Source organism: Anneissia japonica, unplaced genomic scaffold (genome assembly GCF_011630105.1).
Source record: "Anneissia japonica isolate Jap-2015-1 unplaced genomic scaffold, ASM1163010v1 scaffold1698_len283567_cov170, whole genome shotgun sequence".
Classification (NCBI taxonomy): Eukaryota; Metazoa; Echinodermata; class Crinoidea; order Comatulida; family Comatulidae; genus Anneissia; species Anneissia japonica.
Window position 1 is genome coordinate 100,745 of NW_022747456.1, and position 16,060 is coordinate 116,804.

At 32.7% G+C, this 16,060-nt stretch overlaps 1 protein-coding gene across 1 annotated transcript in view; it reads right to left on the reverse strand.

Moving 5' to 3' along the window:
* Positions 1-1,977: 1,977 nt before the first annotated feature.
* The window catches only part of LOC117120488 (guanine nucleotide-binding protein G(i) subunit alpha), a 64,417-nt gene continuing 50,334 nt past the window's right edge, over positions 1,978-16,060 (reverse strand). Inside the window, exons 7-9 of the mRNA XM_033265504.1 lie at positions 7,127-7,280; positions 6,715-6,905; positions 1,978-4,586 (exon numbers count right to left, since the gene is read on the reverse strand). Of these exons, the coding sequence (XP_033121395.1) occupies positions 6,715-6,905; positions 7,127-7,280 (345 nt within the window). The 3' untranslated portion in view covers positions 1,978-4,586. The remainder of the gene's footprint in view (positions 4,587-6,714; positions 6,906-7,126; positions 7,281-16,060) is intronic.

The window sequence follows — 16,060 nt, forward strand, 5'->3', positions numbered from 1 at the left end:
TCGTAATAATCTCGTAGTTAACTCGGTGCTCTGCTGGGCATAGTTCGTACATAACTCGTAACCAACTCCATAAAGTCGTACCTCCCTCGTAGATAACACGTAATACTGTCTCTTATACACATCTAGATGTGTATAAGGTACGAGTAAGTACGAGCGCACCGAGTTGGCTCGTACCTAACTCGTATCTAATTCGGTACAAACTTGTTACGCTCGTAATAATCTCGTAGTTAACTCGGTGCTCTGCTCGGCATAATTCGTACATAACTCGTAACCAACTCCATAAAGTCGTACCTCACTCGTAGCTATCACGTAATAAGCTCGTATAAGGTCCTTTCCAAAGATCACGAGTTTTAACTCGTAGAAATCGTACGACTCTTAGGTGAAATAAACCTAGGTGGGAGAGGGGCTTTAGGCCTACATCATTCAATTACCAGAAGTTTATACTCCCGCCGAGGAAAATTGGCTTTTCCGTCGGGGCGACATCGGACCAACCGGCCAACTCCCCTGTACTGTAGGGACAATTCTGGTTATACCATGCCACTGCCAGAAGGTAAAACATTCTAAGGTACAAGCACTGTTTGTTATGAGCTTAAAATAAAAGAAAAATTCAATTCCATAATTTAATTTCCTTAATAATATGTAGTTCTATACCGTAAAACTCGAATTGAAGCCCTAGGCTTCTTTTCGAGGCCAATCTTTCATCACACTACAGTTCAAACTTTGATATTCCATATAAGAAAAATGTTATATTGTAAGCATTTGTTTTTTGACTCGATAGTGATTTAGTTCACTTTTGGGGTGTCTTGTCCTGTCTCGCATTTGTTTCTGCATATTCCTAGCTGTTTCTATTCTTGTAAATTTAAAATTTTTTTGAGACAAACAAATGAAATGAAAATAAAACAGCGACTTTTTTTTCGATCTATTTCTGGTCGGAAATTAACCTCTTTTCAAAATTTTGATTGAATTGTTGAGGTATCTTCATATTTTTTGTTGGCATACATACAGTGCAAATGTCGGAACCTCTGATAATCTTAAGGGATCCAAACAGTTCAACTATGCACAGCAGGGGCGAATTTGGGGGGGGGGGCGGGCCCCCCCCCCCCCCCCTCTCCCCCCCTTTTGGGAGGTTAAAAAAGAAAAAAAGAAAGAAAAAAAGAAAAAAAAAAAGAAAAAAAGAAAGAAAAAGAAAAAATGCTAGCCCACAACGCCTCAAATGTTATTTTCCGGCGTCTGGAACACAAAAATTTCCGGACCCCCTAGGGCATTGTTGTCTCGATCGGCCCACACTTCGGTCAACCCTTTCGGGGCCCCCCCCCCTTTTGGACATCTTTGGATCCGCCTCTGCCCAGCACACGCTTTTTGATTCCTTACACAATATACAACATCAAGTAAATTGCCAATTACAGTATTGGATGGAAACGTGAGAGAACGTCCTGTACTGTAACAGGAATTGAAACCAGTCAAGCATTTCTACTCATAAACATGTATGCACGATATTCCTGTTGTACAACAAATATTTGTACACTATAATGACTTATATACTGATATAACATATTGAAATGACTAATAACTGGGAACGTTGTTTGTTGCGAACTGCAACAAAATTTAAGACGGCGGTTCAAATATTTTGGCAATGATGATAGGCAACTGTCAGTGTAAATATCATATATATTAAGTAATATAAAACATGAGGAACATAAAATAAAATGAAGCGCAACACACACACAGACGCACTAGCATATTCTGCCCATTGCAAAGGTTTCTATTGTTAATAGGAACAAATAAATAATTATATTTAGAAAGAAACTATTAATTTTTAATTGATAAAAACACCCTTAGCATGAGCAATGCACGGCCATCTGATAGAAGATAAAGGCGGTTTGATCACAGCAAAACCACCAACATTTATATTAATCTTTTGCTGACTTTCTTTTAAACGACAGTTTACAGCATACAAAAAAGAGAGATGACACAGGCTATTAGTTTTAATACATTTATTCGTGGGGTAATTTCACCTAGTCTAGCAAACATTGGCACAGTAGACAGCACATGGAATACTATAAATCAAAGTTTGTCTGATGAATGAACGCCTCAGTAAAATATTCATCACTTGCAGACATGTCAGTGGCTGTACTTCAAGCCTACAGAGTGTGAGTCAAGCGAGGGCGCTATTACTCTTCAGTGAAGACCATCACAAACTGATCTACCATAGATCTGGAATGCTAATTAACAAACAAAAAACAGTGGAGGCATATACAACAATATACACTACTAATAATTAAATATGGAATGGTATCTCTCTGAGAATGGCCAACATTTCTTAATGACAGAATAATAAATTTGAAGTTCATTCAAGTTATATTTATCCAGTTTGCCGATTAAGATTTGGTTCAAATTCCATCGTCATCATCTGATAAAAATAAATTGATATTATTTCATGGCAGATGGAAATGCGTAATTTTAATAGTTATTAAACTAGAGGAGAACCACATGCAGACAATATCACCACCAACATTACTATAACCTTTTTTACAATGGTCTATGCCCACCTCTGTTTTTTTAGACAACATTGAGAAAAAACATTTAAGCCTTAATACAAATAATTGAAAATACTCAAGTTGAAAATAGATTTCCAAAATATTAGGAATCTTTAGAGATCAAAACATCGATGGTACATGCAGATAACATTGTGGAACAAACATTCGAATAATAAAACATACTGTTCAGAACTAAAATAATGAGATAGTTAAAATTCTACATCACAGAAATTAGAAAATTAGAATATGCCGACGATCCGGTTTATGTGAGTGCTGTTTTCTTTAAGTTGTCAATTTCAGTTAGATGCAAAGCTATACATTAGTGATGTTCAACCAATTCTAAAATGAAACATAGAAGGTAGTCGTTGGGTTTTCACTCCGTCTTTCACCACAATATTCATGAGGTCAGCCAAAATAAACTTAATATATTAACAGCAATGTTGCTTGATTCCTTTTAGTATAACTGTGGTATTGTATCAATACTTGGGTTGGAACTGTCCAGATATTTATCCTCATTTTGTAGATTACTAAAACTACATAATTTTGTCCAAATTAAAACATTTTGGTGTAATTTACAGGTGGGAGTAATGTTATACATAATTTCAGTTAGAGATGCATGTGTGATGTCATGTAAATTATTTCAATTAGCAACAATATTTTTTTTTTTTTACAATTTTTTCAACCACATTTTTTTTTGTACAATGCAATATACCACTAAATTCTAACATTTAGATTTGTTATATTGAAACTTAGGCCAAACCAATCAGCTCAGCTGATGCTGACGGAAGGCTGTCTGCATTAGTGCAGTAAATAATTAATTGGTTTACAGTAAATACAATTAGGATTTAGTAACAAATACCATCCAACACGTCCTCAGACATACCTAACCAAAGATTATTTCTAATCCTTCCTACAGCTCACGGCTTACAGAAAAATATTCGTAGAAATACATTCACAAATCTGCTGAACGTTATGACAAACATTAGATTCCGTTGAAGAAAGCTAATTATACTACGACACAATATCGCATAAAAGACATATATTATCTCTTGACTACTGAAGTGCACTGGAACAGTTAAGTTCTTTTAAAACGGTCGTGATATGCCAAGGGAAAACTGTAAAACCATTGACACAATTTGAATACTAACCCCAACTTAACTACAATGAATCGTAGGTATTCTCGACTCATAATGAGCATCTATAAATTGAGTAAATAAACATTTAGTGTGTAATAATAGACAAGATTACTTGGAGAACTACAATGTCACTAGAATCGATACACGACTCTGAAATACTTAGCACCCCCTTGGAAAATCAAACTAGCTCTAACACTAATTGCACGGACCGTGTGATGCGCATCTGGGAATCTATTACAACCGGTAGTGTTGACTGTACATGGTTTTTAAACAGTAATATATATATAAGCTGATGAATCTTCGCTCAATATAAAGGTGTTTGCTACGATGTTGTATGTCTAACAGTCAAAGTGCTCTATGTATCATATCTTCTCCCTTTTTATACATTCACGGAAAAAACAATAATCTACATAGTAGTTAGTTATATCAAATTCCACTCTTATATTCATAACACTATTATACACCTTATGTTAATTTTTTTTTTATTCTTGGTTATATGCAAATTATTTATTTGCATATTAGAGCATTTAATAATAAAGCAGCTATATAGCCACATGTAAATTGAACATGTTTTATCTCTGAATTAAACAATGGCTTGATTCCGTGCGAGCTATACTCGTTCGATAAAGTCAACAGTTGACTTTACTAAAGGTATAGGCTGCAGAGTATATATTCAAGTCTTAAGACACAAGAACAATCGAGCGGATCAAGAACTTAATTGTCGCTACCAAAACGGTCAAAAGTGAACTAGAATAATCTGTCTACCTATCAAAATATTTAAAATGATTAAGGATCTCAAAACTGGATACAACCAAATGGCTTAGATATGACTATACAAAAAACAGCGCCAGTGGTCAGTGACGAACCGTCCAATTACTGGAGTGTCTTGCGACTGTCACATGATCCAATAGGTCTGCAAAAAAAAAGAAAAGAATATTAAAAATTATTCAAACCATCACGGTACACAAAAGCTAGAATCGTTTATTTGCTTTGAGAATAGAATATGCATCTTATTGGAAATAAAGTAGGACATTATTTACAGATATGTCATGATTTACACAAAAAAAAAAAAAATTTAAAAATTCAATTCAATATTTCATTGGCAGCAGCTAACAAGTTATCACTACTGAGATTGTGATCTCGGCATTATAATAATATATTACACCCAATATTTTATAATAATAAAGATAAAGTTACATTTTGTATGGTGCATTTAAGGCTAACAGCTTCTACGCTCGTTTCCACACGAAATAAAAATATATTAGAAAATTGTGATAGTCATTTACAATTACATGTTATTTAATATTTGCCTCACATTGCACATTTTTGGCGAAGACCGAAAGTGCATCACATTAAATTTTGCATAATTAACATTTCTGGCGCCAGATATTATTTGAAATAGATTCATTTTTCAATTACTATATGGTAGAGGTAATAAACGTTGTAACATTATACCAAATATTCCATCCTATCTAATTGATTATTCAATATTTATAGCTGGCAATGAATTATCGAATGAACAATTGGTGTTATATAACAACATATATTCCGGCCTTGGTACCTTTCACCTGTTAACAATTGCTTTATAAAACTGGAAATTTTAATGGTGTGAAATCTGCCGTGTGTTTTGGTTAGACGATCTGATTTCAAGTGAATTTTTCAATATTGTGGACAAATACTGTTAAAATATATAATAATAATAATACTCAAACATTTATAAGGCGCCAATTCCAAGTTGAATTATCAAATGCGCGAGCATTGTTACCCCTGATCACTGGACAACGTGCAATGGAAAACCAGCTCCCTGGAGAGTATCCCTAGTCGTTCGCTACTTCTTTAGCACACAAAACTAGAACATTCAATGCCACAACATCCTACCAGGTACCCATTTAATAAATTACAAGATACAAGGTAAAGGAGATGGCATCTATAAATGAATATGTTAATTCCAATAGAGTTTTAAATGAATACTAACATAGTGCTACTCAAAGACACCCAGGAGACTGTGTACTGTAATTTTGATGTCAAAATGATAGCAAGAGGCCACTAGGATCTTTCTGGTGATGAATTAGGTAGTACAAAGTAAAACATATTTAACATACTGTACATTGATACAAGTATTAGAACCTATAAAGTTAACTATTCAAGAAGTGCCTAGAAATAGTGTACTTTTTCCACTAAAATTACTCCATTCTTGTGCATGAGATTTGTATACTGTAGGGTTTTTCTGTTGATGGGCTAACAGTACACCAGAAATCAATTTTCTATTCTTTTTTGGAGGTGTAGGCCTACTGAATTTTTAAACATGGGCTGCATTAAACACAGGACCAGCAGCTTAAGCATCCTCTTCCCAAAGATTACATTTCAGTCTTCAAGTAAAATACAATCGATCTTCTTTTGTGTTTATATAAGTTGACAATTTGAAACCCAACGGTTCTGTTCTCTTTAGCAATTTAGAATAAACTTCCTCTTTATACAATTAGATTCCTTAATATGATGAGCAGCATAATGTGCTATTGTCTGGGCTGTCATTACAGTATAATGTGAAAGCGAGTGAACGCGAAATTCAAGGAATTTCTAGATCTAATGGTTATCAAGACAAGGAAACTAACACATTAAAATTGGGAGCATTTCAGGCCTAGTTACAGTCTAGTAAGAAACTAACCTTGATACAGCACTATATGAAATCAATGTCATATTATTACACATCTGCATGAACCAAAAGAAGTAGTGATTTAAAAGGCCTTTTTATACTTGCAACGATAACGATAAAAAGCCAAAGAGAAATTGTATACTAGGATGATTAGATATCGATTTATCGTGACATACGATAAAATAATATTTTGACAAATCAATTGTTTGTTTGCCCTCCATTGTATAATATAATTATAATGTAATATAATAATACACAATACATTATAATTATATTGTACAATTACAATAATTATATATTATATTACATTATATATATATTATATAATATAATTATAATGTATTAAACATATGATTATATTACATTATGGGATTGAAGGCAAACTTACTTAGAAGAGACCGCAGTCCTTGAGGTTGTTCTTGATGATGACATCGGTAACCGCATCAAACACGAACTGAATGTTGTTAGTGTCTGTGGCGCATGTGAAATGTGTGTAGATCTCTTTCTGGTCTTTCCTCTTGTTCAAGTCCTCGAATCTCATTTGGATGTATGCCGCAGCCTCCTCGTAAGTGTTTGAACCTAACGGCAACAACAAAACAAACCTTAGTGTACAATTCCTAATATTTTAGAACTTTAACACTAACAAATTTTTAAAAATTTACGACTTCTACTATTTAAATGTACCGGTGACCAGTAAACATGTGTTTCGATATTGTGCAGATTACAGGTGTTCAGTCATTGATATTCATGTTACCTAATTATTTATGCATCTCATTAATATTCATAACTGGGTGACATACCAGAGTATTCTGGAAAGCAGATAACAAGGGGTGACTTGCTGATTTTCTCTTCAAACAAATCTTTCTTGTTCAGGAAAAGAATAATGGAGGTTTCTGTAAACCATTTGTTGTTGCAGATGGAATCAAATAGTTTCATTGATTCATGCATTCGGTTCTGAAAGAGCAGAATGAAATACAAGTCATTATCACATACCACAGAGCAGGAATTTTCTAAACACTATGTTTCAAAAAACGTAATTGGCAAGTGGACTCACTATGGCCTATAGTTGGGTCAAAATCACAAACAGCAAGCCATGTACTGTATGACTGTAGTAAGGAGCATCACTGATGTTGCCTAACAAAAAAAAAAACCGCACAAAAAGTACAGTATTCTAAATCGCTTGGAAATTCATTCAACAGGTACTCGCGAATTTGCCAGGAATAATCTATGATGGACTAGCATCCCATCGAGGGGGAGTACCTCACTCACAACTGGAGATAAGCTTCAGCCCCCTACTGTATTCAAAAACAGTGGATGAAAAAACAAATTCTATTTTACTAAAGCGCATTATAACCAAAGACAATATATTGTCCACAAAAAAGCGGTTTGGTGCAGTGGTTGCGGTACTGCTTCTGTTTCTCAACCTCGAGGTTCAATTCCTTGCTGTGCAAATCACTTGTGTCCTTAGGCAAAGCACTTTATCTATGGTTATCTCTCTCCACTGAGGAGTACAAGTGGGTACCCTGGTAGGTTCAAACACAAAATGCGCTCATTATTAAACAGCTGCAGCATTATGGAATTCTGCCAAGGGACCTGAGTACGGCATGTGTTCTCTATGTGCTTGACCCAATAACCTCGGGTAATAATGTTAAGCGCATAGGTCTCTACAATACATAAGATAAAGATAAGTTAAGATAAACTTTTATTTGTCCAAACATTAAAAACATGTTGGAAATTCGTTTTCCATGGCGTATTTACATACAAAATACTGTACATAGTAAAAATCAATAAGAAACATATATAAAATACATGGAAATACATAAAATATTTTTCTTATTACAATTATCGCAATTATAATCATTATTACAATCATTATCATTACGATCAATGCTTTATATGAATGTTTTATTATATTTATTATTACTACTACAGCCATCATCATTAATACCAAATTATCTTGATGCATATTTATTATATAATCTGATTGAGATCATTACAAATGAAAAACTGTGTCTGTTATGTGTTGAACGAGGAGCTCGTAATCTCAGACCAGAACGCATAAATACATAGTGATTATGTAAAGGGTGGGATTCGTAAAGCATAATTAAAAGTTTTTATGTATAAGTTGACAATTATTATTATTATAAACACACCTGAACAAGATTCTAAATATCATGGCTGATATCATTTTGCAAGAATAATTACTGTAAAATGCGTATCCTATTTATAGGGTGTTAATTATGTATTTAAAATCCCTGATTACATAAGCAAAGTGTCAGATTGCATAAAAAGCAGCAGGATGCTAATCTCATAAACCTCTACATTTAGTCTATTTATGCCACCAGGTTTAAGGTTAGTTAGAAAATCTCTCTTTAGCATCAACTTTGTCCATACACAAATTACCATGATATGCTCATAAAGTAACCTAATTACCAGGAATGGAATTATCCCACAAATGCCAATTTTCAAAACATGGATTATTATAGGTAAATGAGAGAAGTGATCAAACTCTATACTTGTATAGTATGACAATGGTTATACAACAACAGGAAAAAGAATATAAAAGAGAAATATAAGACTTTTGTAACATAATGAAATGGTTCAGTACCATAAAAATAATGATAAGTTGAAAGATGAGAACATACTTATTGCCTAAAGATATAATGTTCACCTCACCATTCCTATAAAACCAAACAACTTTGAATTTCAAAATCATAAAAATGTACAAATAAATACAAAAAAGAAAGAAAAAAAAAAAAAAAAAAACACTCGTTGCTACACTGAGTCAATGCTTAGGGTATGGACGGTTGTACACCGAAAGGTCCAGCCCGGAATACTCAATGAATTATTTATAGCAAAAATTTGATACATTCGACATTTTCATAGTGATTCGTATGTTACTGAACCTTCATAAGAAATGACTTATAAATCTCTCAGGATGTGAATAATAATATTGTGCACTACATCCATAACCAAGTTCATAACTAACATAACTGTTACAGCGAGGCAACAGAGACTAACAGTTTACGAGGTGAAGTCAAATGTAGGGCCTGATTAAAGTTGCAGCATAGCATTATTAATTGTACAACGCCTTGGGGGTTCATTCGTTTTATCAACATAGGCCTATGAATTATTAGTCAAATAGAAATTTAAAAAAAAAACGCGAATGATAAGAAGTTAAGGAGTGTTCAGAAATGCTTTGGTCGTAGGAGTTGCAGACGAATTAGCATTCATATACATACTCCCCTCCAAAGTTCTCCGAAAGAAATCGCTATCTTCTTCTTGTCGAAAGATAAAAACCGCATTACATAAAAATATCAACAATGATAATATTTCTTTCGTTTGGAGCTTATTGTGTATTTATTCGATAATTGAGTAGGCCCTATATATAAGTTTTAATCCAATATGCAATTTCATAAAGTGGCTTTTAACGAACTATTTATCTAATGCGAACATTGCTTTGATCTTTCTGTTTCAGAACTATATCTGTTGATCTTATACTGTGCCTTCCTGCAAAAATTTGTGCGAACATAAAGGAAAAATATGTACACTACGCCCATCTCGGTTATTAGTCCATCTGCTACTTTACGCCCAATTTTACTTACAAGCTTTTCCGTTAGGCAAAAGCCCATGGAAAGATTTACTGAATAGCTTAGATGACTAGTTAATTGTAGAATTCAATATAGCCTTTATTAAATATTATTAATAAATGTCTTTTTATATATTAAATAAGCCTATATTCTACTAAACTTTTATACCATTATCACTTACTGACAATAAAAATCTAGAATTTTGTGATCCATTGGGTTTGGTATTATAATAATGTACTCAACATTTCAATATTAACATAATATAATTAACATAAGCTCCTCTCGATATCTGTATTATATTTCATTCAGTACAGTACCACTAATATTATAGGGCTCAGTCAATACATCATAAAAAACAAGGAGCGAGTATCACAGAATTTTATATTTAAAAAATTGATAAAATGAAGAGCATATAAGTATGGAAAATGTTACAAGATGATTCATTACTCTAATATATTTTTAGTATAAACAAGAAATATTTTGTCTTATGTTTTTCCTCTAAAAATATAATTATTTTATTTATTTGTTATACTGTTGGGATTCCAAAGTCCTTTATAAAATAATTTTTAATGCGATCTTATTTTACACGCCAAATTGTTGTGTTTTCCATTAATTAACAATCTGTAAATCAAATTATATTTCAGTCAAACAGTTTTTCGATGCTTATTTGGGTTCGACTTCGACAAGTTCAACTGTACATTACAGAATTAACAATCAGTATGTTATAAAAAAACACGATATTGGGAACATCGTATCCGGGTCCTTCTATAACAAATTCAAACTGAGCTTAAACTGAAATATAATTGACAAATAAGTGATAAATAAATCGAGTTCTTTCAATATATATTTAAAGTAAATTTGTATATCATTTACATATTTTTGAATAAACATAAACACAGAGTATACAACAAACAAAATAATTTTTTTTACTACTACCGAGCCTCAGGACCAATCCATAATTAGTGACAAATTCCAAACAGACAATAAATCCATACTGATGACGTTTTTCATCCAATATTAAATAACCTAACGGGTATGTTCATTCAGTGTACAATTTCCAAACCTCATCCTTTCAGATGAGATGATCATTTAAACATCAATCCATTTAATTGTAATTGGGATCAATTTTAATTGAACATTTAAAGGGCGAGTCAAAATTGACAATGAATAATGAATGTGCATTTTTTGGTGCGCAAAGTAACAAATAGATGTTGTTAAATAACAGACATTTGTTGCTATGTCCATACTGTTTATCTACTTGACCAAAAAGGTTACGTATTTACTGCTGTGTGTTTGTCTGCCTGTCTGTTAGCAAAATTGTCTGAAAATGACAGGCAATTCCATTATTTTCTTGAGGATATTCTACAGCAATAATGTGCCTGAATATGATAGACGATTCCATTATTTTATTAAGGGTATGCTGCACTTTCGCACATTATATGCAGTCTGCATATTTTTCTATGGAGTGACTGCTCTAGTTGTTCATGCAACCACATTAAAATTTAGCAATAGAAATTGTTCTTTAATTAATTTAAATACCTCACAATATAAATTTTCCCTAAAACACTCAGGGGTTTCTGAAATCTCTTGGATGAAATAAGCTTTGAGCTTACACATTTTCCTAAAATCCCAGCATTATTTATTTTTTTATTTTGGAAGGCAGTTCCAAAATGTTGGTGCCTATAGTAATAAATTGAAATGCTGTGTCAGCAACGAATTCTTAGAATGATGAATTGTTAAGAGGACGAAGATGGCAGTTCCTGTGTGCTTTTACTGCAGCATATTTGATGTATTATGGTGATCAACCATGCAAAACCTATGAATATTGAATGTGTCACAAAACTGGTCTATGAGGGCAGTGTATATATCAAACATTCTGATAGATTAAAATGAATGAATTCCTGTAAAATTGATTTTTCATTAATTTTTGTAATTTTTAACATATCTTTATGTTCACATAAAAACAGGTAAATATTAGTAATAAATGAAAATGATTTAAGGTGTCATTCAACATTATCACAAGTGATACACACTTCTTCCCCTCAGAGGGGAGGGAGTATGTACAGAGAAAGAGTTTGTACACTTTTGAAAATGTTCATAATTGTGAACGACCCCTAAAAATTCTGTCTTTCTAATCTTCTGTACTTCCTATTGTGACCTAAATATATTATTCTTTCAACTGACAAATTGGGAGATTGAATAGTAAGACATATAAACACAGTCATTTTATCTGATTGTATTAAAATAAATTACATTTGAATTTTTTTCTTCTGATTTCTTTTTTCAGTGACCTAAGAACTCGATACATTTTCCAAAGAACTAGAGAATTAAGTATTGAATATAACGGCCATCTTAGTGATAATGTCATGTTGACATAAAAAAATAGAAGCGCCAATTACTCTCCAGCAGTCGGCTGATCTGATAGACGAAGAGACGTATGACAAATAATGCGTTGGAAGATTACTTTAACTCTCAGTAGATGAAAATAAATAAAAATTACGTTATTTTCAAATCGGCTTTACAATAATAACAAGAAATGTTCCACGATTATGTTAAAAATGGTTTTATTTTAATATTTTTATTATAATTTAGTAACAACTTTTGTCGCTTTGATGACAAAACTTGAATAACCTTGCCTTCGAAGTGAAAATGAGAGTTAAAAACTTAATTTATAAAGCTTTTATGAACAACCTAGAAATTATTTCTGGTTATTATATTAATAAACCTCATATAGGTTATATTTTCTATTCAATTTTTAATGGATTTACATTTGTGGCAAAGGCAAGCCAAACCAGTCACTCGTCACAAATCGTGTTTCAGAGATAATGGCCATGCTGAAATGTCAACATTTTTGAAATTTATTTTATTGCACTAAACTAACCTTTATATATTTATACATCATGACATGCTGTTATTTTTCCATTTTCTATGTTATAACAGCAATTTTTAACAATTTGGTGATGGTTTCTGCCTGAGAAATGCCCGAAGTCATTAAATTTGAAGGCTGATTTCTCAATATTGTTCTTTGAACAATAATAAGTTTGTAATTGCCAATCATTTATATAGGCCTAGCCTAATATAGACCTGGCCTGTACAATAAGAAAACACATAGGCCTAAATAAATCCCTACCACTTTATTTATTTTTCTATTATTTTATGTTGCTGTACCATCATGTCTGCAGTGAAAAAAAAACTCAATTATTTACTTTTTATAATAAATATGTACCACCATCTTGGATTGTTTATCTCAAAATTTAAATATGAATAAAAATGGTTTCCTATTGGTTATTCTAAACATATGTTGAAGTACTGTTTATAATGAGCAAGGCTCTGGCTATTGTCTGTAAAGTCTTAAATGGATTCCTATAATCCGGATTGAATATTACTGTATGTGGACTGGATAGGAAAATAACATCGTGTAAGATTTAAAAATTTGTTTTAAAATGGTGTAACAATAGCCACTACTGTAATTAAATTGATTTTTACACAGTAAAAAGTAAAATATCTCATTATGTAAACTTGTTTGTTTTAATGATTTGTGGAAGAAGACAAAGGTTAATAAGTTCTAAATTTAGAGTTTCTGGACTTATTAGTTAGACCTGGCTCATCTGTATCCATGACAACTAAATTACTATTTAATGAGTGCTTACTAACACGGCGACATAACGAGTTGCTTCGTTGATCTTATACTGTGCCTTCCTGCAAAAAATCTGTGTGAACATAAAGGAAAAATATGTACACTACGCCCATCTCGGTTATTAGCCCATCCGCTACTTTACGCCCAATTTTACTTACAAGCTTTTCCGTTAGGCAAAAGCCCATGGAATGATTTACTGAATAGCTTAGATGACTTATCAAAATACTCTCAGAAAAAAAAAAAAAGGAAAAATTTAATAAGAGGAATTGTTCATGGTGGAGGGGGGTGGTTGGGGTGGATAAGCGTGTGTGTATGCAACACCTATGGAATCGTGATAATTTAGACTTGTGTATTATAAGTTTGATAAATGGTAGATAGAAATTTAGTTTGATAATCTTATTGTGCAATTCTTTGAAGTTATTTTGGTTGTGCAAAAAAATCCTGCAACACTGACAGGAATTGAACCCCGGACCCTGGGATTAAAAAGCAAGTGACTTAACCACTAAGCTATTTAATAGTACTCCAAATAATTAATTTCAGAGGTTAATGTTGAAATTTTAATCATTAAACCAGAAGTATTTTAGTCCAATGTACAGAGGTTGAAAGGAAGCTACCCGACATTTCACAGCATAAATGTTAAAATGATTAATAATTCAAGAAAATACTATAATGGCGAATCCAAGATGGTCAATGGGAAACAGTTAACTAATTTCTCACTTTTACCAAGTACTGTAGAAACATTGAAAGCAAATACGGTAAAAGAAGCACTAGACATGATTCATACCATATGGTATCTCCAACCACGAACGATCGAGATAGGAATTTTGCTGATGCGAGTTAGCCAGATTTTCGTACATTTTGTAAAATAAATAAAAAAAAAAAAATATATATATAAATGTGGCGAGGCAGAGTATGGATGCACGAGGATACAAGAAACTAGTATTTTTTTTTTATTGGCCTAATACCAGAAGGTATACTAATATTTTGTGCGAAAGAGCAAAGGACAATGGTTGCTAAGCATGTCATTGATATTTACCAATGCCTATATTAATCATATTCAGAAAATTACTTTGAATAATTAACCACAGCATATATAATAATAATAATAATAGTTGAACTTATATAGCACATCATTAAAAAAAAAAAATGCCTTTATGCGCTTGGTGATTGAGCTCTTTTATTTGGCAATTTTGAAACTTAAAACTTAAGACTTAAAATAGAGCAAATTATGATAAAATAACAGGGAGTTGTCTTGTACACATCATTGCAACACATACACAATTTTTTATTTTTAAATCATGTTCACCTTACGTGCAGATCGTCCATAACACGCCAATTTACTAGTGAAACGAAGCTACTATACTGAATGCAACATAAATGCGGGGGGAAATAAGATTTTGAGAATATTTGAAAACCCGTAAAATGGTATTATTTGGAAGATTATCCTTAGATTTGGCTCCGTTTTTAGCCAGCTAGACAAAGGGCAGGCAAAACTAAGAATTCCGACACTGAGAAAGGTCTTTGTCTTTATACGACAAATATTAACAAATTATTAAATGTATAGTATGTATTCACCCTTGGCTGTCTGTCTCAAGCCCCTTTCTGATAGACATTGCCGAAATATTGTGGTAAGCATGCCGGCATAATAATAATTGGTCTACACCCTTTCACATAGCGCCTTTGTTATTATTTTATAATATAATATAATTTTATATATTTAATATTGCGGTAATCTTAGGCTTTCCTGTCTGAAAGTGTCCTATAGAATGGCGTAATATTGGCGGTTTAAATACTACCGCGTAATTCATGTCACTTTAACCTTGTTTGTTTATGCATAAATGCACACGCCGACTTGATTGTCGCAATATCGAGTAGACACTTTCAGACAGAGCAAGCCAGGAACCGTTACCACAATATTGCAGCGATATTACTAAGGTGCAAGGTGGCCTAGAGTAAGCCGGCATATTGGTGTATCGACCCTTTCAGACAGAAACCCATGCCGCCCTGCTTACCGCATTATTGCGGTATTGCAGCTCTGTATGAAGGGGGCTTCAGATTCTGGGATGTAAGAAGTGTAATCATAAAATATAAGCAACACTGCATGCTTCCTTATTTGCTGCAACCTGAATATTTTTTTTTACTGTAAAACAAAGTTATCTTTACTTGCTTCATGTTGGTAGTATAGTATGTACTACTAAATTCCAAGAATTCTACAATCATGAACAATTAGTCTATATATAGCGTTATCAGAATAATGACATGTAATCTAAAAAGCTATTAAGTATCAAAATATATAATAAAGGAGGCCTTGTTCATCTACAAATTTTAAAGTCAGGCTCTAAAGGAGAAAAAGTGTTTGGTATGTTGTAGAATTGATTTTTAAAAACCAGAAAAAAATTGTTTGACAAAAAAAAACTACACTGTAGGAATAGTGAATGAGAGATATATTTTTGAATATTTAAAAACTAGGTGGGGGAGGGGTAAGGGAATAGGCTTAACCACCCTTT